General features: G+C 51.5%; 2 protein-coding genes across 10 annotated transcripts in view; one reads left to right on the top strand and one right to left on the bottom strand.

Annotated features, from left to right (window-relative positions):
• STK4 (serine/threonine kinase 4) overlaps positions 1-5,963 on the top strand; it is a 47,235-nt gene extending 41,272 nt beyond the window's left edge. For both annotated transcript variants that reach the window (XM_054274782.1, XM_054274783.1), the window contains one exon: positions 4,192-5,963. In XM_054274782.1, the coding sequence (XP_054130757.1) occupies positions 4,192-4,350 (159 nt within the window). In that variant the 3' untranslated portion in view covers positions 4,351-5,963. The remainder of the gene's footprint in view (positions 1-4,191) is intronic.
• Positions 5,964-12,836: 6,873 nt separating this feature from the next.
• KCNS1 (potassium voltage-gated channel modifier subfamily S member 1) lies at positions 12,837-24,132 on the bottom strand. Of its 8 annotated transcripts, none has more exons than XM_054274788.1 (4): positions 23,566-23,582; positions 22,306-22,495; positions 18,179-19,171; positions 12,837-13,275 (listed from the first exon to the last, which is right to left on the bottom strand). In XM_054274788.1, the coding sequence occupies exons 3-4, from the start codon at positions 19,142-19,144 to the stop codon at positions 12,838-12,840; spliced, it is 1,404 nt and encodes a 467-aa protein (XP_054130763.1). In that variant the 5' UTR covers positions 19,145-19,171; positions 22,306-22,495; positions 23,566-23,582; the 3' UTR covers position 12,837. The 8 variants fall into 8 exon arrangements, with proteins under 8 accessions (XP_054130763.1, XP_054130761.1, XP_054130765.1 ...); XM_054274786.1 differs by lacking the exon at positions 23,566-23,582 and adding an exon at positions 23,346-23,399; XM_054274790.1 differs by lacking the exons at positions 22,306-22,495; positions 23,566-23,582 and adding an exon at positions 24,010-24,132.
• Between the last annotated feature and the right edge of the window lie 406 nt (positions 24,133-24,538).

Below are 24,538 nucleotides of genomic sequence, written 5' to 3' on the forward strand. Positions count from 1 at the left end.
AACATTATTCAGTGGGGTAGTTGTCTGCAAATCTGTCAGAAATGCTGACGAAGGAATGTCATGAATAGCTTACAAACCTTCTCCTTGAGGAAGAAATTGTATTTCAAATGATCTGTTCCTGATTTGTCCATTACCACTGCGTAGGCATGGAAAGGCTGGAGGTTATGTCCTTCCAAAGGATATAATTATGTATGTCCTTCTGAATTATACAGTAGAAATCATCAGCATGTTAAAACAAGATGTTGCTGTCAGTGGTGTCTGAAGAAAACAAACAGCATCCAACAGCTGTGGGTGAGAGGCTTTCAGATGAGCACTTCCACCTCTGACATTTGTCTTCAGTTGAGCATTTTTAGAGTTAAGATCATTCTCAAGACGTCAAGTAAAAATTCAACTGTTAATCAAACAGTTAAAAATTAGCTTTCTCAACATACAGGCTTGCTGGAAGAGTTTCATGTGCTGCCTCCTCACCATTTTGATAGATTTATTTTGGCCAACCTTAGAACAAGTATTTTTTATCCAGCTTTACATTTGAAATGAGATTCCTTCCTTTAGAAGTTTGTCTTAGGTATTTGATCAGCATGGACAAAAATAGATAGCTTTGCAGAGACAGTTAGACTTCTTAGAGCAGAGGAAATGCTGAGAAGTGAGGAGAGGAATGGGACTGAGCCCGTGGCTAAAACCAGCTCTAATTGCAGCTGCTCAGTGCTGAGACTTTACCCTGAGTAACTGTCTGTCATGAGATGCTGTCCTTGTCCTTCTTGTCTTATTTTGCTCCTGGCGTTTCTCTAAGAGAATAATGTCATTGTCCCAGGAGTGCAGAAACAGATACACTGGAGTCTAAAACTTCATTTCTGTGCCATTGCCTTACAGTGCAATGCCAGGCAGCAAAGTGAAATGGAGGCCATCACATTTTGAACAGTTTGTTGGGTTTTTTCCCTTCTGAAGATGCGTGTGCGAGTGGAAGGACAGGCTGAGTGATTGCCCAGGCCAGGTCCCCGGGCTGTTGCTGTCAGAGCAGGAGCAGAGGGCTGGGTGTCCCCTGCTCTGGGTGGCTCTTGTGGCTCTCACTGGGGACCTGCCAGTCTCCCATCAGCTCATCTGGGCTGAGCAGTCACCTCCTGCACCAGTGCTGCCCTTTGGCTTCTCCACCCCTTCCAGGAGCAGTGTGGCATTCACAGACAGTGTGCCATTGTTCCAGATGAAAACTGTGAGTTGTTCGTGTTCACTGACAGGGTGTTCCTGTGCTCCCAGGTTCCTGGACACATGGACTTGCCTCCCTGTTGGGGAAGATGAAACAGGAAAGCCTTATAAATATGATTGTCTGGCAAAAGGTTTTGAGAATATGGAAACTATGAGATTGAAATGAAAGCAAGCTTTGAGATACCTGAGTTACTGAACAACTGGAAAACAATAGTGTGGCCAGCTGAAGGTGATCCCCTTTTGATGAACAATTCCCTCTGCTTGCAAACAGGCCCAAGGGTCAGAGCAGACCCTACAGCTTGGTACAAGGGCCCAAAGAGGAGTTTGTAGGGTTTAAAATGTAACACAGTGTGGTAATGTAATGATTCTTATAGGCTGTATGTAAATGCTATAGGATTTGTATCTTGTACTAGATTGGTTAGTGAGAATTAGAATATTCAACACAGAAGATGATTTATTGTATTGTAACAGGAACCTCGCTCCTTCTGCTCTCTTACCCTCTCATCCTCTCTCCCCCTCTCCTCTCTCATCCTGCTCTGGGCTGTGTCTGGCAGCTCCCAGCAGGGCCCTGCCCCCAGGCCCTTTGCAATAAACCCCAAGTTCCAGCCCTGGCTGCAGAGATCTCTGCTCTCCATCCATCCCCACCGTCCTACCCCCGACACTCCTACACCTCCCTTCCTTCCCCAGCCTCCCTGTCGTGTTTAAGCCATGATCAGCTCTGTAAGCTCTGCTGTGCTCTGCATCATGCAGGTAACCCACTTCCAGTTGGCTCATACTCACATAAATCTGTGGGCTTTGCCCACTCCAGACTTAGCTGTGCTCCAGCATCTTCCACACTGTTCAGCCATCTGTCCTGGCAAGCACAGTCCCTGTATTGTCAAAGCTGTGGTGTCCCTTGGCAAGCAGCTCTTACACTTTGCAGGAAGGCTTGGTGTGTCACTGGAGGATGTCCCTGATGCTCCTCCTGCTCAAGGACAGCTGTAGGGCAGTGTTTTCTTACTGCCTCGTGCTCTGGAGAGCCCATTGCTGTACATCTGCTCTGCCAGCTCAGGCACTTTGTTTCTGGCTCTGAGCAGCACCCAGGCACTTCAGGAGGATGGCAGAGAAGGCTCAGAGGGCATCTCTGGAAGATTGCAGCCCTAGAGCAATTTCTCACATCTAACAGTTGGCTTACACCTGGAGCAAGGTGGTTTAGATTTGTTCCAATACTCTCTTTAAGCAGTCCAGCACTGGGAGAGGTGTAGCTGCTCAGTATATGTATTCAGTACTTGTATTAATATTTTCTTCTGGTTTGCATTTTTATTTGACTTTTCAATTCCATGGACTGTGAGGAAGTGGAATGTTGAATAATTACCTGCTCCTTAATAAATTAGTGTGAAAAGGCAACTGGTGCCATGCATCAACTTAAACTGCTGCCTGTTAAAGTTGCATTAATGTGTATAAATAATATATATCTTTGTGGAGGAAGTGCTTTGTCTTTCTAATGAACAGTTGCCTGATTGGAAAGGCTGAAATACTGTATACCCTGGGCAGAAAGGTTGTTTCATGTGTGCCTGGATTATTAAAATGGATTTGTGATCTTGAAACAGCAGAATACGAAGTTCTTCAGCAGAATATGCTAAAGAACTTCAAAAGACATTGTGACAAATTAAGTAGCAGGTGACTTTGTGATTTAGGGACTGGTATCTCTTTCACCTCAGGAAAAGGCATCAGGAGTTCCATATCTCAGTTTTAAGGAGTGATGCAAACTGCCATTAAACATTCATTTGTTGCCTTATTGTAGGCAGCAAACATTTCACTTCATGTTTTGGTTCAGAAATGGCTTGAAGAAAAATCATGACAGCTGATTAATTAACAGCTAAACTAGGACAGCCCCACTTGCAGGAAAACAAAGATAAGTCACTTAATTATGACATTTGTCGAAAACAACCAAAAAAATTGACATTTTTTTGTGCACAAGAAAGAACCCACATTATTTTGCGTATTCTTAGCATCCACAGCAGGTGCTTAGTGATAGCAGGTGCTGCACAGTCATTTCTGTCCTGCTGGAGTGCCTGTAAAACAGTTTCTCCTGTGATCATTTGGTCTTGGATGGGGAAAGGACTGGTGCTCAAGTAAACATCTGAAACATTTCCAGTGTCCATATTTTAACATTATACTTAAAACCTGTCTGTTGCACCAGTTATAATATTATAACATTACATAAAGGCTGTAGCTGTGGACAGTTTAGACTGTCCCAGGCCACGCTTGGCATCTTAATCACAGAGCAAAACTTCTACTTGGTAAATTGCCACAAAGCAAAAGACAACCAATTAAACAAGGGTCAGGCAGAGAGGGAAAATTCAGGGAGAGGGAGTTTGTCCAGATGAGCCTGACTTCTTCACATGTACAGGAAAATACAAATTGTACTTGCATATTTTATCAGTACAAGGCTGACCCAAAGTGACCTGGTGTGTGTTTGTGCTCTGGGATTTCTGGTGTAGCAGAGTCTGAATTCTTCACCATAACTGAGATTCAGTCTGTACATAATTGCCTTTTTTTTTTTTTTCACATGCAGCTTTTGTCAATGATATTATTTTCTTCCTGTTCCCTATGTCTCCATTAGTCATTTAGCATAAGGAGGTTTAGTTGCAAAGAAAGGAGAGGAGAAGAGAACTTTGCTTACCTTCCTTCTCAGTGCAGCATTTCTGTCCTAAGCCTGCAAAACAAAGCATTAGAAAAGCAACTCCATGGGGGAAACATTTCACTGGTTGGTTGTGTGCTTACACTGCCAGCAACCAGAGCATGTAATGTACCTGTGAAATGAGCAGCAGCAGTATCCTGGGTCTCACACCCCTCTCACTGAGGGCAGCAGTCTGGAGCAGAGCTCTGGGTGCCTTTTGCTGCTGGAAGATGCTCTGTGGCCATCCAAGGAGCAGCAGGATCCCTGCAGGCGTGCAGGTGATGGTTGCACTGATTTATGCGTCTGTTCCTCTTGTGTCTCTCTGCTAGCTGAAGACTTGGAGTGTGGATGAGCTGCAGAAGAGGCTCTCTGCCCTGGACCCCATGATGGAGCAGGAGATCGAGGAGATTCGCCAGAAGTACCAATCCAAGCGCCAGCCCATCCTCGACGCCATCGAGGCCAAGAAGCGGCGGCAGCAGAACTTCTGAGCCACGGGGGGAACCTTCCCCCACCCTCCAACAATCAGCCCCTTACTTTTATGACTACTGAACAGATTGATTTCTATTGAAATATGCTAGCAAAATAGAGGGCAATACTTCTGCTCGTTTATTTTTCCATAGCACCTTTTGTGAACTCAGGAATGCCGTCACGTGGAAAATCCTGATTGTATGTTTTAGTGTTAGACATGTATTTAAAACGTAATTCCAAAAGAGTTCTGTTACTGTTTTTAGGAGGGTTGTTTTTAAACCAGAGGAACCAGATAGAAATTGGCTAATGAAAGTTGGCTCACTCTCTTTTCAATTGAACTTTCAGGAGTCTATTTTGGTTTAAGTTAATACAGATGGTTGTCTGTAACAGCTGATTCTTTTGTGGGTTTTTTGTTTTTGTTTTCCTTTGTGAATGCACAGACTCAATTTCAAGCTGTTAACTGTTTCTACTGTTAAGGTACTGATGAGTTTTAGGTCACTGAAGAGAGCAGGTGAGAACATGTACAAACTGTTCCAGCCTTTTGAAGAAACTTATATCTCAGTTTTTAAAAAGCCTGTAATAAGCCCCATGCCTTACACTGTGTGCTTTAAGCAAGCGTTATTTCTTCAAGACCTCAGTTTTGTCCTTGTTCTGTGTACTTCATGAATTTACACGAGTAGATAAAGCATGTTGTGCCTCCATAAGAAATTACATTCTGTAATTTAAAATCCACACCCACTTAAAACCAAAAGCCAGTCAGTGATCTGATACCCCTTTGTCTGTCTGTTTGGAAATGTCCTTCAGGGAGACCCTGCTGAGAATGGAGTGCTGGGAAAAAGAAACAGCCTTTGAATGGGTGGAAGTTGTGTGAACCTCTCTCAGGAATTAGGTGCTTCAGCTGTGTCTAAGAGGACTTAAAAATCTCCACAGCTTGTGAAATATTTTATAGGCTTCATTTCAAATTTACATCTTTGGATGCTTGAACAAAAAGTTGATTTCACAATCCTTCACATTTCTGCAAGGTTTAGCACATCAGGAGAGTCAAACTGAAAGTGAAGACTGTTAAATTAACAAAGATGTGCATTCATGGTGGTGGAGCAAAGGCGGAGTTGATCTGGGTGAGAAGACAATTACCTATGTCCTGCTGGAAGAGGTTCAGTCTCTTCCAGCTCCTCTGGATGCTCTTGTGTTTTTGTTTTTTGGGTTTTTTTAATATCCCTGCCCAGCATAGCTCAATCAGCCACGATGCCCCAAGCACGTACAATCGCTGTGAGGACGGTGCAATCAGCTCACATCAGAGTGGAGAATAAAACAAAGCCTGTTTGAGGGCAGAGACTGAGCAATGCCTCTGCCCCCTGGGCTCTGACAGCACAGCTGTGCAGCTCTAGGTGTGCCTAGCATATGATGGAATGTTTGGGCAAAGCAAGTGTTTCTACCACTGTTATTTTTATTTTGTTCTGATAGAGGGAACGGTTTCCACATCCTGCTTCTGAACTAGGCCTTGGTGCATCACCCAGATGATTAAACAGCAGTGTCTCCTGAATCTAATGCTGCTACAGAGGTGATGTGTTTGTTTCATGTTTCTGTAGGGTCTTGTTTCCCCACTGGAGCAGGCTCTTGGCTGCTGCTCACAGTTCTGCTCCACAGCTGTGAAAGGAACCAAGCCATCCTTACCCTCCTTGCATGGGTTTGTCTCAGTTTGCTGATGCAGTGGGATCACAGCTGTCCCCAAGGAAAAGGGAGGCAGTGAGCAGTGTGTGTAGGGTGCTGCAGGAGGAGCACATCCTGGGATAGCCAGCAATCTGACAGCCCCAGGTGCTGGGGAACATCAGGGCTCCTGCCGTGCTCATCTGGAATCTGTGCAATGGGCTTTGCCCTAACCATGTCTTCATGATGAGCAATTTTCATGAGTATCCTTTGCCTCAAAGAAACTCCTCCAGCTTAGCAGGGAATTCTCTGGTCAGTGTTGGATCCTGTATAAGTCACTTGGATGGATCTAGCCCAGCACCTCTGGTGTGACAGAGATCTGTGACATGGTAAATTGGGCACTGCCGGTGTGGTGTGGGTCAAGCCTGTTCTGCTGGAAGGATTTTTTCCTCTGCACTGTATAGATAACTCTGTGGAGATCAGAGGGCATTAGAAACCCCAACTTTAAGGTGAAACACCACGAGGTGGTGTCTATTTACAGAATATGCAACCTGTGACTGCTGTAACTGAATGTAAGCACTCTTGAAATACTCTGCTTTGCTGACGTGATTGTCTTAAAATATAGCAAACGAACCAAAATAACTAAAACTGGTCCAATGGCTTAACTGTCTTTGAACCTTTCTAAAATGTTTGCAGTGGGTGAGACTTAATGATGTTTCTTGCATTTGGAGCTGTAGTACAGAGGAATTATTTTCTCCTTCACTGATTTTCAATTTGTTGGAGAAAATATTTCCCTTTTTGGTCCCTTTGTAGAATGTCTGGGAGCACAGTACCTGTTCATTCCTCAGAGTCCTCCAAGCTATGACCAAGGCTGGTACCATAAGGGAAGGATGTTTTGACAAAGTTTTAAGCAAAAAAACTTGAATAATTGAGAAGCTGCATTCATGTGCTCCTTGGGCCCATCTGCATTTGGAAAGGCTTCTGGACAAACCATTCTCTTTTCTTCTAAAACCCAGAGATACTGATGGTGTCAGTCATGTGAGACTTACAAATGTGAAGTTTGTAGCTTTAACTTTTTTTGTAACAAAGAAATTAGCAACACTGGCATAAACTGCTGACTTGAAATGCTGTTTTGTAAGATCTGGATGTTTGTATATAATAGTGTTGGGTCTTTAGTTTGTATATGTATGGAACAGTAACTTTTATTGCATTCCTCTCAGTTTGATACAGGAGATTTTGTTTGATCTTTCTCAAATATCTTGCCTTATTTGTTCAAAGGGGCAAATAAACTGTCCCTACCTGAAAGCATCAGTGTTGTGTCTCATATTTATGCCCTGCAGTGCTTGGGGGTGTTGCTGTTTGCCAGGACAAGTTTTAACATGATGCACTTCTACTCAGCCAGTGTTATGCAACATTCTGGAGAAGGGCACAAGCTTTCAGGAACATGGGCAGTGAACATGTCAGACACATGTTTTAAAACATTACCAATTCTGCAGCTTGAGCAGAGGGGCAGCTCCATGTGCTGGCAGCTCTGTGGGGTTCAGGAGGCGATGCTCTGGCAGTTCCAGCAGGGAGGAGCACAGGCAGCCCTGCCTGGAGCTCCAGCCATGCAGGAGGGATGATTTCCCCACGGGGTGCTTTGGCAGATGGGGATGCTGAGCCCTGCTGTAGGTCCTTGCTGTCTGCAGCAGCTTCCCAGAGCCTGCAGGCACACTTGGGGCTAGGTACATCCCAATCTATCCACCTTCCTACACAACAGGTGAGGCTGGAGGCTCGCTCCTAATTCTGGCTCACTTGCTGCACTTTGAGCTTTCTAGCTCAGGGAAGGATGAAGCTGACAGTGAGTGGGTGCTGCCTTCCCGTGGTGAACTGTTGGCTTCGATGTGGTTTCCCTGAGCAGTTACTAAATCTGTCCTGGAGGGATGACTAACTGGAGCAGAGACAGAATTCATTCAGGAGTCAGCTTTGGTTAGCAATTCCGGAAGAAACAAAATAGATCTGAGCTTTTAAGTGTTGGGAAGGAGCTTGGGAATCAAAGGGAGGGAGGCTGCGGGCTTTTCTAGTAACTGGGGAAGCCTGGAGCTCTCACATCCTCTCAGCAGCATTACCAGGCTATTGTGGAGCCCCAGAGCAAAGGGAGGGAGGGTTGTGCAGCCACACCAGGGGAGGGTTTGTGTGCACTCCCTCCGTGCTGGCAGCACTGCACCTGCTGCACAAACTTCTGCCTGTGGCTAACAAACCCAGCAACACCAGCTACCCTGATGGTTAGCCTTGGGTTTCTCCCCCATAAAGGAAAAAGTCAGCTCTCCACAAAGCCCATAGCACCAGCACTTTTTAATAATTATAAGCATTAAGGTACAGGAGCTGCTGTGCCAGTGTCCTTTCTGCCCAGCTACTCATTTCCTACACCTTCATTTTGTACCATTTCCTGCTGTCCACAGGCCAAAAGAGTCTGAGCCTGGATAAATGCTGAGTGTTGGCTGACAGCCCTGCCTCGAGAGTTGACAATTTTTCATTTCACTAATCATTTTGGCAAAATTTTGACGAGTCAAACCAGGAAATACCCATCAGCTCTTTCTAGACTGAAAGTTAATTGCTCTTTAATTTAAGAGCCCAGGAAGAAAGCCAATGTGTTTAAAAAACTTTAAAACAATGCAATTCCATCTATGAAGGACTGTCCTGCTCCCCTCTAGGGTGTTGCTGTCCAAACCAATACAGTGCTGGATGTGGAGGGAGCCCAGAGTCCCTGTGTCCCATCCTGAGTGGTGACAGCAGCCTCCTGCAGTCCTGTCTATGCAGACTCAGCAGATAACTGAGTTGTAAGGTGCATTTTCCTCAGCCCAAGGGGCTCACAAGCTCTGGACCAATATTCCTTCACTACAGAGAGCAGGATCTTGGAAGAAATGTGGGGCAGTTTTTCTGTCAGCAGACTCGAGGTCTGGTTGTGAAGATGCTGTGAACATTGCTGGTGCTGTGCCTCCCTGCAGGCCTGACCTCTGGGTTTTATTCCCTGAAATGGTGTGGCCTGTCTAGGCACATTTGGTTAATTTAATTCCAAGCCTTCAAGGCTGCTCATTTGGCTCTCTCAGATGGTCAGAATAGAAGTCTTGATTTTGTGTTTCTCCTACAACTAAGTTAGCAGCTTGGGTTCAGGAAAAGGCTAAAGTGAACCCATAAGTATATGCAGACCTCAGGGCTGTCTCACTACAAGGCAAAAGTGGTTTAGCATTATTTTGTAAAAAAAACCCCATGGAATTACTGCACTGTTTGTTTTTACTGATCTCCTTCCATAGTTCAGCAAATAGAAGTAACACTGATTCAACGTGTCAAGCACTGTGCTCAAGCGGTGAGAACTGATTTCTGCTGAGGTCAACAGGACTGTAGGAATCTGTGAGCAGGAGAGATCCCAGAAACACTACCAGTGAGGAGTCTTTCCTTCCTATAGATGAAGCCCTTTAAAATCTCCTGGTTTTCTAATGTGCACCAGCCAAGTGCACAGACCACGCTCAGGGTAGTCATGGATCTGAAAGTTGGCAAAGCAAAAGAAGTTTTAAACAAAGGTAATGAAGTTTACTTTGTCTCTTTGAGCAGAGTTGTCTAATTCTCAGCTGCATTAAACAGCTTAATAAGGTCACTCCTTAATCACCATTCCCTGGAGGCAAGAGAGTCATGCTTTAGTCAATCATTTGGTGAATGTGGAAAGCAGCTTTGTAGGAATAACCTGATAAAGTGTGTAATTGATTTACCCACTGTATCAAATGAAAATGCAGCCACTCAGGAAAACTGATTAGGGATTAGCAAAAGAACAAGAGTTTCCTACTTGCCTTAGCACCAGGAACAGAAGCCTGTCCTTGCAGCCCAGTGCTGCACAGCCTGGCTGGGAGCGTGGGCTGTGCTCACCCACTCTGCTGCTGGGCACCTTCCTGCTCTGCACAGCTCCAGCTCTGCCAGATCTGCCTGCACAGCAGTGGGAGGATTTTCCTGGTGCACTTACTCAGAGCCATACAAATCCTAATGTCTTCACAGGGAGCAGGAGGCTAAAAAAAGAAAACATCTTGGTTGGCTTTCCCAAACCCGAGCTCGGAGCTCTCGTGCCCCAGCCCCCTCTGATGTGCCAGAGGGGCTCACACATCCTGCCTTGCTTGTATCCCCCAAGGCAGGGCAGCTTTTGCCGTGGAATGATTAGCAGAATGTGGATTTTTAATTTTTTTTTTTAAGGGAAAGCTCTCAAAGGAATAAAGATTGAACTGGTTTTACCCCATCATGCCCAGCAGACAGGGAGAGCAGTGGTGCCCTCCCCAGCCAGCCCCTGCAGACCAACAGCCTAGAGAACCCCCCTCATTTCAGAGCATCAGAAAGCCACAGACAGCACCAGGATTTCCTCCCTCCTAGCTGCGATGCCTGGCTCCCTGAGGGGCTTTTCCCAGAGCCCACCAGCTCCAACACATCCCCAGGAATGCCTCGTGCACCTCAGGAAGGTGGGTTACTCCAGCTGCTCCAGCCAGGATGACAGCAGTGGTCCAGGCATGAGGACAGCTGTCAGCTAGAGAGCATCCAGCATCCCACAGCATCCCACAGCATCCCACAGCATCCTACAGCATCCCACCATCCAGAGCAGGGCTGAGGTGGGAGCTCTGCTGGGCTCCAAGGTGGCTGACAGGGACCTGCAGCACTGTCACTGACAAAACACAAACCAGCATCCACAGCAGGTCATTGAAGTCTTTAATAAAATATACAGTATGCATCCCATGCATAGATAGAAAATTAATTTACATGCTCCTAATTATTTGCATAATGCCTTTCATTAATAGATATAATTTACTCTTCACATTTGAATACATTTTGCTACTGGAATATTTATGTTGAGAAGGGGAAACTCCTTCCTGTATTCAAGTAACAGTGCAGCAGGAGCTGGTTGGAGCAGAGGGTGCTGCTCCCCAGTCCCAGCTCCCAGCAGGAATAAGCACAGAGAGGACATGGAGTTGGTACTGGAAGACTTGATGATGCCAGAAGCGTGAGCACCCTCCCATCCCACCCCACCATTCCTTGGGGACCCTCCCTGCGTCCCGCTGGGCTTGGAAAGGCTGGACCTGCACCAGTGTTGGCTTTCCTTGCCCGTGACCAGCAGATGGCTACAGGCAGAGCCAGCACCAGCAAATAGAGCTGTGCTGAAAACCAGCCAGGAAAGCAGCAGCAAAGCCATGATCCAGGTACCTGGGGTCATCCTGCAGCCTTTAAAGTGTGTTTGAGGTGCTTTGGGATTGTGGGATGCACGTTTCTCCTGTTGAAACAGGCATTGCTGAGTGCACTCCTCTGTGTGCAACAGAGCTGCACAATTTCCAAACAGACAACAGGGTGGGAGGGAGAGGAAAAGCTCTGTAGGGAGTTAATGCTGTGCCCCGAAAGTGCTCAGGTGGGCTGGGGTCCAGGCAGGAAGGGGTTTGTGTTCCAGGCTGGCCTCCCTGCCTGGCTGTGAGGGGATCAGAGGCCATGGTGACAAAAGCAGTGCAAGGTCCCCTCTGCCCCATCTCTCTCCCTGCAGGGGGAAGGTGAGTGCAGCAGCACTCGGGGGGCTCAGCTCCCTGTGAGGACACCTGGGCAGTGTGACCCCCTCCTTACAGCCCTGAGACAGGGAGGGAAGAGGCAGGACACAGCCAGGCTAGGGGCTGTGGTGAGGGAGACCAGGGCTTGGGGGACAACCCCACTGGGATTGGCTCCTCAGCTCCCCCAGCCTGACCCCTTTGATTGTGCTGCCTCTGAGTTCAGTGTTCCCTCTGCCCTCCTGGCCACCCCCAGGTGTGTGGGCAGTGTCCATCCCCATGTGTGGGCAGTGTCCCTCCCCACGTGTGGGCAGTGCTCCCAGCTGTGCCCCACTCCCAGCACAGCCCCACATCCCTGTAGGTCCCGTCAGTGCAGTGCAGGAGAGCAGATAAATGCCAGCAATGGGAAGAAGCTGGGGTTCAGTCCATCCCATCCCATGGGGGGCTCACCCTGAGCTGGACACTGCCTCTCCTCCCATACAGACTCATTCCCAGCCCCTTTCCTTTATGGCCTTTTGAGCCTTTTGAGCCTATTTCCTGCTGGGGGTAGGACAAGTTGTCAACACAGCACAGATCTGTAAGGGCTGCCAGCCTGTTGAGGGCTGCCTCATCCTTGAGCTATTTAACCTCACCCTGGACAACACAAAACACTAGGGCAGAGGAAAATCCCTCTCCATACATCTGGGGCAGCACCTGATCAGGGGTCACTTGTATCTCTTATTTTCTACCTCCTTTTCTGGCAGGGGTATATCCAGGATCACAACCTCCCTTTGCAGCCACGGGTGAGCAAGGGGAAGGCTGAGACACATCCAGGGAGGTCTGGAAGCAGCCAGCACCCACTGGGCATCTCCTCCAACCCCCCCTGTCCTTCACAGGGTGATGCCAGCCATGGCTCCTCCACTGTGGTGTGCTCACTGTGAGCAGGTCCCATGGGCCCCAGGTGGGTCCCACATGTCCCACAGGCCCCAGGTGGGTCCCAGCAGGTCCCAAGTGCTCCAGGTGGGTCCCAGCAGGTCCCACATGCCCCAGGTGGGTCCCAGCAGGTCCCGAGTGCTCCAGGTGGGTACCACATGTCCCACGGGCCCCAGGTGGGTCCCAGCAGGTCCCACATGTCCCAGGTGGGTCCCACATGTCCCAAGTGCTCCAGGTGGGTCCCAGCAGTTCCCACGGACCCCAGGTGGCTCCCAGCGGGTTCTGTGTGCCCCAGGTGGGTCCCAGCAGGTCCCTCCTGCCCCAGGTGGGTCCCAGCAGGTCCCATAGGCCCCAGGTGGGTCCCACATGTCCCGTGTGCCCCAGGGACACAAGGGGCAGAGCAGGGGCTCAGGGGCTGGGCTGGGCCCCGGGGGTGAGGCCCCGGCGCTCGGGGCTGGGCCTGTCCAGGGAGGTCTCGCTCAGGGCCTCGGAGTCGCTGCCGCCCTCCTCTGGATCCTTCTTGCCGCTGTTCCTCACGGCCGCCTCCAGCGCCTTCTGCTTGCGGTAGAAGTGGGAGAACTTGTTGAAGATGATGGTGATGGGCAGCGCCACGACCAGGATGCCCCCCAGGATGCAGCCCGAGGCCGCCAGCTTGCCCGCCACGGTGACGGGCACCACGTCCCCGTAGCCCACGGTGGTCATGCTGACCGTGCCCCACCACCAGCACGCCGGGATGGTGTCAAAGCCGACGTCCTCCTCCTTCTCAGCAGTGTAGGCCACGCCAGAGAACACAGAGACCCCCACAGCCAGGTAGAGCAGCAGGATCCCCACCTCCCTGTAGCTGTGCTGGAAGGCAAAGCAGAGCCTTGGTCAGTGAGGGACACAGGGATCCCACAGTGATCAGGACACAGGGATCTCACAGTGATCAGGACACAGGGATCCCACAGTGATCAGGACACAGGGATCCCACAGTGATCAGGACACAGAGATCCCACAGTGATCAGGACACAGAGATTCCGCAGTGATCAGGACACAGGAATCCTGCAGTGATCAGGACACAGAGATCCCGCAGTGATCAGGACACAGGGATCCTGCAGTGATCAGGACACAGGGATCCTGCAGTGATCAGGACACAGGGATCCCACAGTGATCAGGACACAGGGATCCTGCAGTGATCAGGACACAGGGATCCCACAGTGATCAGGACACAGGGATCCTGCAGTGATCAGGACACAGAGATCCCGCAGTGATCAGGACACAGGGATCCCGCAGTGATCAGGACACAGGGATCCCACAGTGCAAACACAGCCCTGCACAGACTCCCTGCACTCCTCCACAGGGATCCCAGTGCCTCCATCCACCCCTGCTGTGGGATGTCCTGCTCCGGGGGTGGGCTGGGGTGGGGCAGGAGTGACTCTCACCTGGAGCAAGTAGTGCAGCCAGGAATCATTCCTGGCACCCATAGCTGCTTCTCTGCACTCCACCAGCCCGTGAGAAGACAGATCTGGGCTCTCCAGCCAGGGATCCTCGTCAGAAGCTGCTCCCCTGCCTCCAGCACTCACTCTGGCCTGATCTCAGCTAACAATATTTAGCACATTTTCCTTTTATCTTGGCGGGTCCCCAGAAACCACCTAATAGCAGCCACTAAAAGAAGCAATTTGTACCTTCCTGAGTTGCTGGCACTGCTCGCAGAGAGGACGAGGTCTCTGCTGCAGGTTCAGCTCAGCTCTTAGCCAGCTCTCAGCCCAGGTTCCCTCGGGACCCCTGAGCCCCAGGGTCCCTCCTGTACCCCCACAGCACTGAGCCTCAGCATTCATGAAACCCTTTGTTACTCACACATAGAAACATCACATCAGAGCTGACACCAAACCAAATTTCCTGGTCATCAGGGATCCATCCAGTGTCAGCTTGGGCTGGTCTTAGCATCCATCCTACAGGGTGCTGCAAGCCCCACCTTGATGAGATACAGCCCAAGGAGTCTGGGAGCCTTGGTGGGAATAGAGCCATGGGACACCAGCTCTGATGGCAGTGGTATGCAACACTCCTTGAAGAAGACATCATTTCTCTGGTTTCAACCTAAAACCTTCGTGCTGTGATCTTTCTTTTTATATTCCTAATATTTGAACAAAGTATAAACCTGTGCCAGAAGCCCAGGGGGAGCAGGCAGTGAGCAGTTGAGCAAGTGATGCCAGGAAGGGACTGCCAGGGGACACCACCATCCTCCCAGCATGGCTTTGTGCAATCACTTCTTGACTGCCATAGGTGAATTTTTTGGATATTTCTGCCCACTGACCTGCCAGCTTGCTCTTCATCTTTTGGGAAAAGGAAAGCAGAGCTCTGTTTGTGGGGGTTTTTTTCCCAGTCTCCTAACAAGCAGAGAATGCTTTATTGGAGACCACATAACAGCTAAAGGAAACAACATTTGAGCAAAGCAAACAGCAGCAGATGTGGGAAAAGGCTTCTGTGGTCAGGGTGAGACTTAAAAGGAGGTGGATTCATGGCAGGGAATGAGGAGACTTTGCTTAGACAGCTGGCAAAATCTGCTCAGATAATGCCAGTAATACCAAATAACCTCCTCTTCCTCTCCTTCCTCCTCCTTCTCCTCCCTTTCTCCTCCCTCACCTATGGCAGTGCCAGGGGAGCTCCTTGAGAAGGACAAACAGCTCAGAGCCAAGGGTATATCACTTGGCTAAGAATGACCTGGCTGGAAGTTAACAGCAGGTCTGTACATCTCAGCTGGGGACCAGCAGCACCAAATAACCTCATGCATTTTTAAAGAGTATCACTTCTGGCCCTGGGATGTGTTGGAGAGGGAAGGTAAAGGGGAAGTCAGGCAGCTCCATAGCTCCTGCTGCTTCAATTTACATGCAGGGTCAGAGTTTGCAGCACAGGGAAGGCTCCAGAAACCTCCCAGCTGATCCTCAGGCACTGGCTGCCATCTATTTGCAGCCCTTTATCTGCAAAACTTCTGTTTTGCTCATTGATTGAGGGGGAAGGCAGGTGGAGTTTGGCTGGGATGCAGTTTTAGCCATGGTTTGAGTGGGGTGCAGGCTTAGCCAGGGTTCAGATGGAATGCAGGTTTAGCCAAGGGTCGGGTGGGATGCAGGCTTGGATAGGGTTTGGGTGGGATGCAGTTTTAACCAAGGTTTGGGTGGGCTGCAGGCTTAGCAAGCAGCCAGCCTTGGAGGAGGCAATGCTAGGTAATAAAAGACTCCAGCACAAAGCCCTCCAAGCAGCTTCCTGCCAAATGCACATCTTTCCTCCAGCTCAGCAGAAGAATTGGAATGGAAGAGCCCACTTTGAGTCTTGCTGGAAATAGCAGTGTGGAGACCGAGCAAAGATGGCCCATGGTAGTGACAGCATGGTGATATGGGATGTGCAGAGTTCCTTCCTCTTTATGTATTTAGACCCCTGAGGGGACAGGCAGCAACTCCTGAAGATCCCTGTATGTGCTGTAATTACCCAGGGACCAACATCTATCAACAGCCAGTAAGAGAGGGGATCCAAACCCACACCACAGAGCTGCAATAGCATTAAAGGATGTCAGGCATGGTGGGGAGGAAGAGCAGAGACATGTAGGAAGCCTCTCCTCAAATTAAACACGCTGTGGATCAAGCCCCAAGCAGTCTGAGGGCTGTTCAGGGTTTACAATGCACAAATGGCAGAATTCCCTCTGCTAGCACTCTGGTGGCAGGGGAGCAATCACTCAGCTTGCCAGAGCCATCGCTCCCCCTTCCTGGCTGTGAACAGCCTCCACTGCTCTGCTCCCGCTCTCTGCTCTCGCAATAGGAAGTAAATTATGATTAACAAGACGTTGTAATTTATGTGCCCACTAAATCACAATGCCAAGCTGCTGCATCAGATTTGTGTCTTTGCTCATCCCCATTTAGAGCTGGCTGTGGAGTCCCCGGGAAGGGGCACTTTCCAGCACGTCACTGGGTGAATCAGCCGCTCGTCAGAAGCCGGAGCCGCGATGCTGCCGGCTCCCCAGACCTCCTTTGCTGCTTAGTAATGTGCACATGAGTCCATCAGTGCCTGCTCTGCTGAAAGGTGGTGTTCATGCTTGGATGGAGCACCAGCAGGACTTAAAGAATCCTTTCCACCTGTGCAAGTTTACTTAAATTTCACCAGCGGTTTTACCTGAGTCTGTCACTTGTCAGTGCCCTTTCAAGGTGACTGTTCAGAAGCAAGCGTGATGCAGGTAGGACTTCAGGCATCTTCATTTCAAGCAACCCACCCTGGACTCTGTTTTCAGCAGGTTTTGAGGGTGCCAGGAGTATTTTGATGCCCTGTGGGCTCTGCAAGATTAGTTCTGGGCAGGGCTGATCCTGCGTCAGAGCAGAAGCTGGCAGACCTTTCCTGCTGCCCATCCTCACCCCCATTCACACTCAATGGTTGCTTTCCTCCGTGACTCAGCCACGGGAACAGGTCCAACCCCAGCAGCCAAGGCCAGCACACCCCATGCCAGCCCTGTCACTGCTGCAGCAGCAAAAACAGGGTGTCCCCAGCTACTCATCCCTGACATGGCCCTTCAGAGGGAGCAGCACCAGGAGTTGCTGCTCCCTCCCATGCCAGGCATTGAGTGGGAGAAGAGTGGCCCTTTGTTTGAATTTCAGGCTCTGTTACAAAGATTGGCCATTCATGTGGTACACCAGCTGTTTGAAGGGGGTAAAGCACAGGGATATTTGTGCAATTGACACAAAAAGAGGCAATGTTTGCCCTGGTGATCCTCCCCCCATGCCCAGCACCAGCTCCATGTGTGGTGGGGCATTGGGAGCATGTGTCACTCTGAGCAGGCTCAAGGGCCAGCTTTAGGATTCCTGTTGATGCAATCACCAAGAACCAGGGACAATTAAAGGCTGAGTTTAATTGGCCTCTGCAGCAGGCTGGATTTTCTGTGTAGGCACAGGAAGTGAGTTTCCTTCTCCCCAGATTCAGGAGCATGGCTCTTAGCAGGAGGAGGATGGAGGGGAGAGGTTGTGGGGATGAGCAGAACCACACTGGGTATGGAAGCTGGTCCTGCTTCACCACGGAGCTGCAGTGATGGAGGTCTGGCTGCAGCATCAGGATAGTGAGGATTTCAGGACAGATTTCAAGTTGTCCTTGGTCTGTCTGAAGAGGCCAGGGGTGCTGTGGGTGGGGGTCTGTAGAAACACAGTCTTGGAGCTTGTTATGGGGATGTGGACCCTCTCACCAGACCTGCAGGGATGCCACTTGTAGGTATACTTGAATCCTGGTCCTCCACTTGCTCAGCATTTCCTCTAGACCTTCCTCCTGAGGACCACATGGTCCTGGGACCAGCTTTCCCCAGCCCTGCATGCCAAGGTTTCCATCACACTGAGGGGCAGCTGCTGGAAACCCAGGCTCTGCTGGGGGCACAGACCCTGCCAGGGGTTGGTTGTCCCACACCATGAGACTCACCCATTGCTTTTCTATCGCTGCTTTGTGCCAGTCCCAACCTCACTGTACCCTGAAGCATTCAAGTATCAACTCAGCTGGACCAGGATTTCTGTTTCCCTAAATGAGCAGACACCAGGGGTTGGACACTGGCCTCTGGTCAGTTGGCAGCATGCCCTTAGGAGGGCTCCCCTTTTCCCAGAATGGGGTCAGGAGCAGCTCCGAGCCACACACACTGGTGCTGGCAGACCCAGCAGCTGCTGGCTGGCCTGCTACCTGCTCAGCAGGTCACTCTCAGCCCTACCAGGCACTAGACTAAAGGAGTAGGCAAGGAGATAGAGAGCCAGTTTACCTTCAAGGTGGCCCCCAGTGACCTGAGTCCGGTGGAGTGCCGAGCCAGCTTCAGCACCCGGAATATCCTCATGAGCCGGAACACCTGCACCACCTTGCCCAGGTTGCCCAGCTCCGAGTCACTGCCCATGGTCACGTCCACCAGGAGGGTGAAGTAGAAGGGCAACACTGACACAATGTCAATCAGGTTCAGTGGGTGCTTGAAGAACTTCCTGGGGTTGGGTGAGAGCAGGAGGCGGGAGGACACTTCGAAGGTGAACCAGGAGATGCAGAAATACTCCAGCTTGTGCAGGATGGGTTCATCGAGCACGTTGCCATTCTCATCCACCTCCTGGTACTCGGGCATACTGTGGATGCACATGGTGGCTATGGACACCAGCACCACGCTGATGGACACGAAGCTGAAGAGCTTGCTGGGGATGGAGTAGCCGGGGTTCTCCATGGTGAGCCAGAGGCGCTTGCGCAGGTTGCCGCAGCGCAGGGTGCTGTAGCGCAGCAGGTCGTGGTTGATGTCAGAGATCTCATCAGGGGACGTGTCCACGCTGCTCACCTCGCTCTCCTCATCCCAGTTGTGGTGCCTGCTCTCCAGCTTGCGCTCGTGGTAGCGGTAGCTGCAGCAGGAGTCCAGGAAGAACTCGTTGATGCCCCAGTACTCGATCTCCTGGCAGAAGGAGAAGACGCACAGCTCCTCCATGACGTGCAGCTTGCCCGTCTGGTAGAAGTGGAGGACGTAGAGGAAGAAGCCGGGGTTTCTGTCGAAGTAGAACTCCCTGGCGCTCACGTCGTAGTCATCGCAGAGCTGCAGGATGGACTCCTCCGAGTCGCAGGAGAGCAGCCGGCCCAGGCGCGTGTCGGGGAACTTGGAGAGCGCACTGGAGCTCAGCCGCCGCCGCAGACCGCCCACGTTGATGTTGATAACGTCCTCCTCAAAACTGGGACCCCAGTAGTTTAAGGTCTTGTTGACCATGATCAGCAGAGCAGGAGCGGGTTCCACCTGTGGATGAGACAGCAGGGCTGGAGGGGTGCTCCTGGCAGAAACACCCTGGGGAATGAGGAGGGATGTTTGCATTTTGGGAAGTGAGGACCAACGAGAGAGAAGGGGAGAAAAACAGCTTTAGACTGTTGTTCTCCTGTGGTATGGAAGCTAAAAAAAAAGAAAAGCCAATGATTTTTCCATGTGAAACTTTTCCTTGCTTTTTTACCTGCTGAAGTTTTTCCCTCTGCAGGTTGTTAATGGCCTAAGGAAGGCAGTTTAATTCACCTCCAGCACCTCACCCGTGGGGCTCTCCTTCTTCAAACAGGTAATTAGTCACTGAAGAGAAGATTTATTCCCCAAAGAGCCTCCCGAAGGAAGAATTAGATCTTGTCAAACCACCACTGCTGTGATTCTGCCAAAGTGCTTTGTAGCCCCACTACCCACACTACTAATTAGACCTGGTCAAAAAGTCCTTAGATGGTGCAGTCTTTCCAGCAGCACAGGCAGTTTTGCCAAAATCAAAGTATTGTCACAGAAGGTGTCGATTTTACGGGGAATTTGAGAAGAAGAAGTGTCAAAACAATTCATCTGCCTGTTTTGTTTCCTCTTGTGTGTTCTGCCATGTAGAATATTAAGATTATTTTGATTATGTTGAAACATAACAAAAACAAGATTCAGAATCATTGATGACTGAATAAAATCTTTATGTCGATGGAGAAATAAAAACCCAGAGTTCTGATTTCTATTGCATTTTAGGGATTTATAAGTTTCAGGGACCTGGGCTTTTTTGTGCAGCAGAAATTTATTTTCTAATGAGAGACAGTTAAAGCATCAAAGAAAGAGAAGCATTCCCAGATGCAGATGCATTTACCTGTCTTGACCAGAATTTTAGAGCAAAAAGGCAAATAAAAAGCACCACCTTGAAATCAGATTTTTCTACCTGCCTTATTTATTAAAACAACCAGAGGACACATGGAGCAGCCCTGTACTCATGGGACCTCCCTGCTCCTGGCACAGAGTAGGGGAGTTTGAGGGACACTGCTTTGCTCTCTTGGTGAAGGAATTACATTTTTTCCTGTCTTATGTCACCCACAGAATTTTTCCAAGCTTTTAGGGGCTGCAGGGACAGAGAGCACAAACAGACAGCAGGAGCTGAGAGAAAAAAGGCTGCGGCCCCTGCAGTGGTGCTGAGGTGCCAGCAGACCCCACAGAGAACAGCCTGGTCCCACACCAAGGGCCAAGGCCAAGTCAGTGACATGAGGTGGGCCACAACACCCAGGGGAGCCCCATGAGTTCTTCCTCATCAGCCATCTCACAGGATTTATGGGTCAAACACCAGGGCTCTGCTGCTTTCCAGTCTGAGAACATCGGTGTAAAAGGTCTGTCAGACTGGGAGGGACCTGGGGGACACGGTCACCTCTAAACCTGTAGGGCAGGGCAGAGCTGCAGAGGAACAGGTAATGGAGCCACGGTTAAGCCCTGGAGGTGTTTTTAAGCTGAGCGTGGCTGTGGGTGCAGGAAATGCCAGATTTGTGTGAAACAGCCTGGCAAAGGCATTTGTGAACTCCACTGCATCTCCCAGCCCGGGGCTCCTTAAAGACACAGCTTTGCACCACAAGCAGCACTTCCATCACACCACGTCTGGAGGAGGCAACCAGCTGGTGACAAACCTCAGAGCTTAATGGACTCCATGCCTTGCCTTTCAAACGGGAGGCAAGAAAGAGAAGGATCAATTTTTAATGCTTAAGCCAAAAGCAAGGGAGAAGAAGGGGTGTAAACCCTTCTTTCAGGGATAAATTGGAATTTCAGTGTCAGATTAGCTTTTCCAGAGAAGACATCACACAGCCCATCTGTGGGGTAGGGATGACTAATCCAGGTTCCTTCCAGAAGGATGCTCATGCATTCAGGCTATAAGCACACACACACAGATGGGGGGCCCTGGATGTGCATCTGTGGGATCCAGCTGATCCCAAAACCAGCCTCACACTCTCTCTGTACCCTCCCTATAGAGCAGCCTCTCTGAAAGGTCAGGCCACCAGAATCAAAGGCAAGGTGGTTTGGGGGCCGGGCTGCGGCACAGGACAGCCCAGGATGGCAGGACAAGCCTGAAGCATTGCTCCAGCTCAGCAGGACCATCCCCAGAGCACAGCTGTGGCTCTGGGGGAGACGTGCCAAACCCTGACAGCCAGAAGGGGATGGCTCCTACCTCTCTCCCAGCTCCAAATTAAAAGGTGGGTGTCAGGACCCTGCAAGCTTTGTATCCCAGGGAAATCCCTCCATCCCTCCTGCACTGGAAGCAGCCTGAGGAGAAGGGTCACGAGCTGCCAGAGATGTTCCTTTATGATGTTCGCTTATGAATAGACCAAATTATTTCTGCCCACATACAGCTTTCATCTAGGAATCTAAAGCAGCAATTAATAGTTTTATAACTCTCTTGCCTATTTGTTTCACAAGCAGCTAAGCTCAGCTTTAGAAGAGAACTGGGCTTTGAACTGGGACCCAGTGTGATCTCCCCTGTTGGATCATCAAAGTGTGCACCCCATTCACTTTTGCAGGGGAACCAGCTGGGAAACAGAAGCTCACTTTGGAAGCTCGGGTGATTTTTATTTAAAAGCACGACGGACAGAGAATACAAATGTGCCTGTCTGGGAGAAAGTGAATTTGCAAAATTTTCCTTTAGTTGACCCAAAATTTCCATGAATGATTGGAAAAAGGGAACAGATCAAGCCAGTCTCTTTCTGATAGATGTTGAAATATATTGTAAGCTATTTTGAGGCAACCGTCAGAATTACACAAGCCCAGTGTGAGCTGGGTGTTGGGCGTTCAAATTAATATCTATCTTGTGGAGAAAAAAATCCCTGGTATATGCATTTATGACAGTAAAAATTAAATATAAAACACATCAAGCATGTCTATAAGAAATGCTAGAAGAGTTTCCCTTGACAACATATTTTTTATCTCGAAGGCTTTCTAATGGAAGTTATGTATATTTATTCTACCTGGAAGAGGGAACTCAGGGGAGTGGGAAGGAAGGTGCTAATAGACATTCAAGTGAGGATGCAGCAAGTGCAGGGAGCATTGCACACAGGGTCTTTTCCAACCAGGTACAATGGATTTAGATTAACAGCCCAAATAAAAAACCCTGTACTTACAGCTCAGCGAGGCTTCCCAGCAGGGAGTCGTGTGGCTTGTCTCAAAGGAGCCATTAGAAATGCGTGAAGGAGGAGGAAGAACCTCTTATCCTTTGCCTGTAGCCTACCCTAAATGCCCTGTCACCCGGGGCTTGTGGCCGTGCATGTCCCAGGTGTGCAGGGCTGGTGGCTGCAGACCACTGAGGAGATCCTGTGCAAGATATCCATGAGACCAGGGTAGGACTGGGAGTCTCCTGCTGAGTACCTGAGGGGGCCCATGGGGCTGGGTGGCGTCCCAGCTCCTGCAAGGTGGTGTCCCCACATGCTGGGACAGGACTTGGGAGACATCTGCCTTCTGGTCATCCAAAATTGCCCCTGCAGAGCCCCATCCCCATTGCTGAGCGTCTCTGTGCTCATCCGCGTGAAGATGCTCAGGTCCAAGCCCTGCCTTGGGCGATGCGGGAGTTTGCCAGGCAGGAAGAGGGGAGAATGCAAGGGGGATTCCCACTGCTGGCTGCTCCCTGCAGGCAGAGCACAAGCTGCTGTTCTATGCTGAGAGGCCACCAGAATGCTCAGGGCTGGAGATGGAGATGACGGGGGACTCCCTGCTCGCCTCGGGTGCGGGAGAGGGTGACTACCAACAGCCCAGCGCTGTGCCAGCCTCCACTCCCAGGTCTCACGCTGAGCGTGCACGGCTCTCCACAGGGACCTCCGTGCTCCGTTCCCCGGGAGGGGGAATGCAGCCCGCGGGGAAGGCAGGCTCCGGGGCCAGGGACTCCCCTACCCCCGCCCGCAGAGGCACGGGGAGGAGTGTCCCTGCACCCCGGCATCCAGCAGCATCCCGGAGCGTGGATGCTGGCACGGCGGCTCCCCGCTTACCCCGGGATGTCGGTGCCTCGCTTCCCCGCTCATCCCTGCATGCCGCTGCTCCGGTTGCCCTCTCACCCCGGGTTGCCAATGCCCCGAGTCCCCGACGCACCCCAGGCTGCTGACCCCTGCAATGCCCGGGGGTTCTGGTACCCCGGGTACCCGGGTTGCCGGTGCCCCGGTCCCTGTGTTACCGATCTTAAGGTCCTCGCCGCGCCCCGGGATGCCAGCGCCGCGGGTCCCCGGGCTGTCGGTGCCTGCCGCTCCCCGGGATGCCGATGCCGCGGGTCCCCACCCCGCCCCGGGATGCCGCTGCCCTCGTCCCCGCCCGCCCCGGGTGCCGGTGCCGCGGTCCCCGCGCTGGCGGAGCCCGCAGCATCCCGCTGCCGAGCCCGGCCCCGCGCCGCCGCTCACCTGCCTCGGCGCCGCCCCCGCCGCAGCGAGCGCGCCCGGCGCGGAGCCCGAGCCCTGCGGAGCCGGCGGCGGCGGCAGCAGCTCCGCGGGGCTGGGGTCCCGCCCGCCGCCCTTCCCGGTGCCGCCCTCCGCCCGCCCGCCGGCGCCGCGGCGCGGGAGCAGGCAGGGAGAGCGCGGTTCCCGGTTCCCAGTCCCCGGTTCCAGGCCGCCGGTGCCCGGTTCGTGGCTGCCTCTGCCTCCCGCCAGCCCCTGCCGAGCTCTGTATAGGGGATGGGGTGAGGATGCCCGGGGACAACGCACCGGACGAGACCAGCGAGCTGAATTTGGCGAAACCGGCTGGCAGGTCCGCACAGCTCCGTGCGAGCCTGGCGGTGTCCCCTGCCACGGAACCGAGCCGGGAATCTGGAGCAGGCGAGGGTACCCCTGGCATTCCTGAAGTCTTACCTGCTGGAAGTGCCTTGGAAGGCGGGAGAGCTCGCAGGATGGCTGTGCCAGCCGCGCTGGGGGTGCCCGTCTCACCCGGCCCTGGGCTACCCCAGGTCTTTGCGAGCGCTGCCCTTGGGGCTGAGCCCCCGCAGCCGGCAGGGCCGTGCCGTGCCGTGCCGTGCCCGTTCAGGCCGAGCAGGGCCCGGGCAGCGCTGCCGCCCCGCGCCGGGCACACGATGCCCCCCTGCCCTCGCAGTCTCCCTCCGTGCGATCCATCTCCATCGTGCTCCTTGGAGCTGGGAGTGTGCGGGGCAGCGGGGCAGCCCCGCGGGGAAGCGCTGCCCTGGCTTGCCGAGCTCCTCGGTGTCTCTCCAAAGGCTCTCTGGGAGGTGGGAGAAGGCAGCGAGCCCCGGGCATGGCACACGCTGCTTTCAGGTCAGCGAGCCGCCCGGGGCCATCCCCACACAGCGCACCAAGCGCCCCCGAAATCAGCCGCTGGAGCAGAGGGATGGGAAGGACAGCATGGGAAAGGGACCATCCCAGGGTG

This window comes from Melozone crissalis, unplaced genomic scaffold, assembly GCF_028551555.1.
Source record: "Melozone crissalis strain CALT ecotype California unplaced genomic scaffold, PUWL_Pcris_2 ptg000017l_1, whole genome shotgun sequence".
Classification (NCBI taxonomy): Eukaryota; Metazoa; Chordata; class Aves; order Passeriformes; family Passerellidae; genus Melozone; species Melozone crissalis.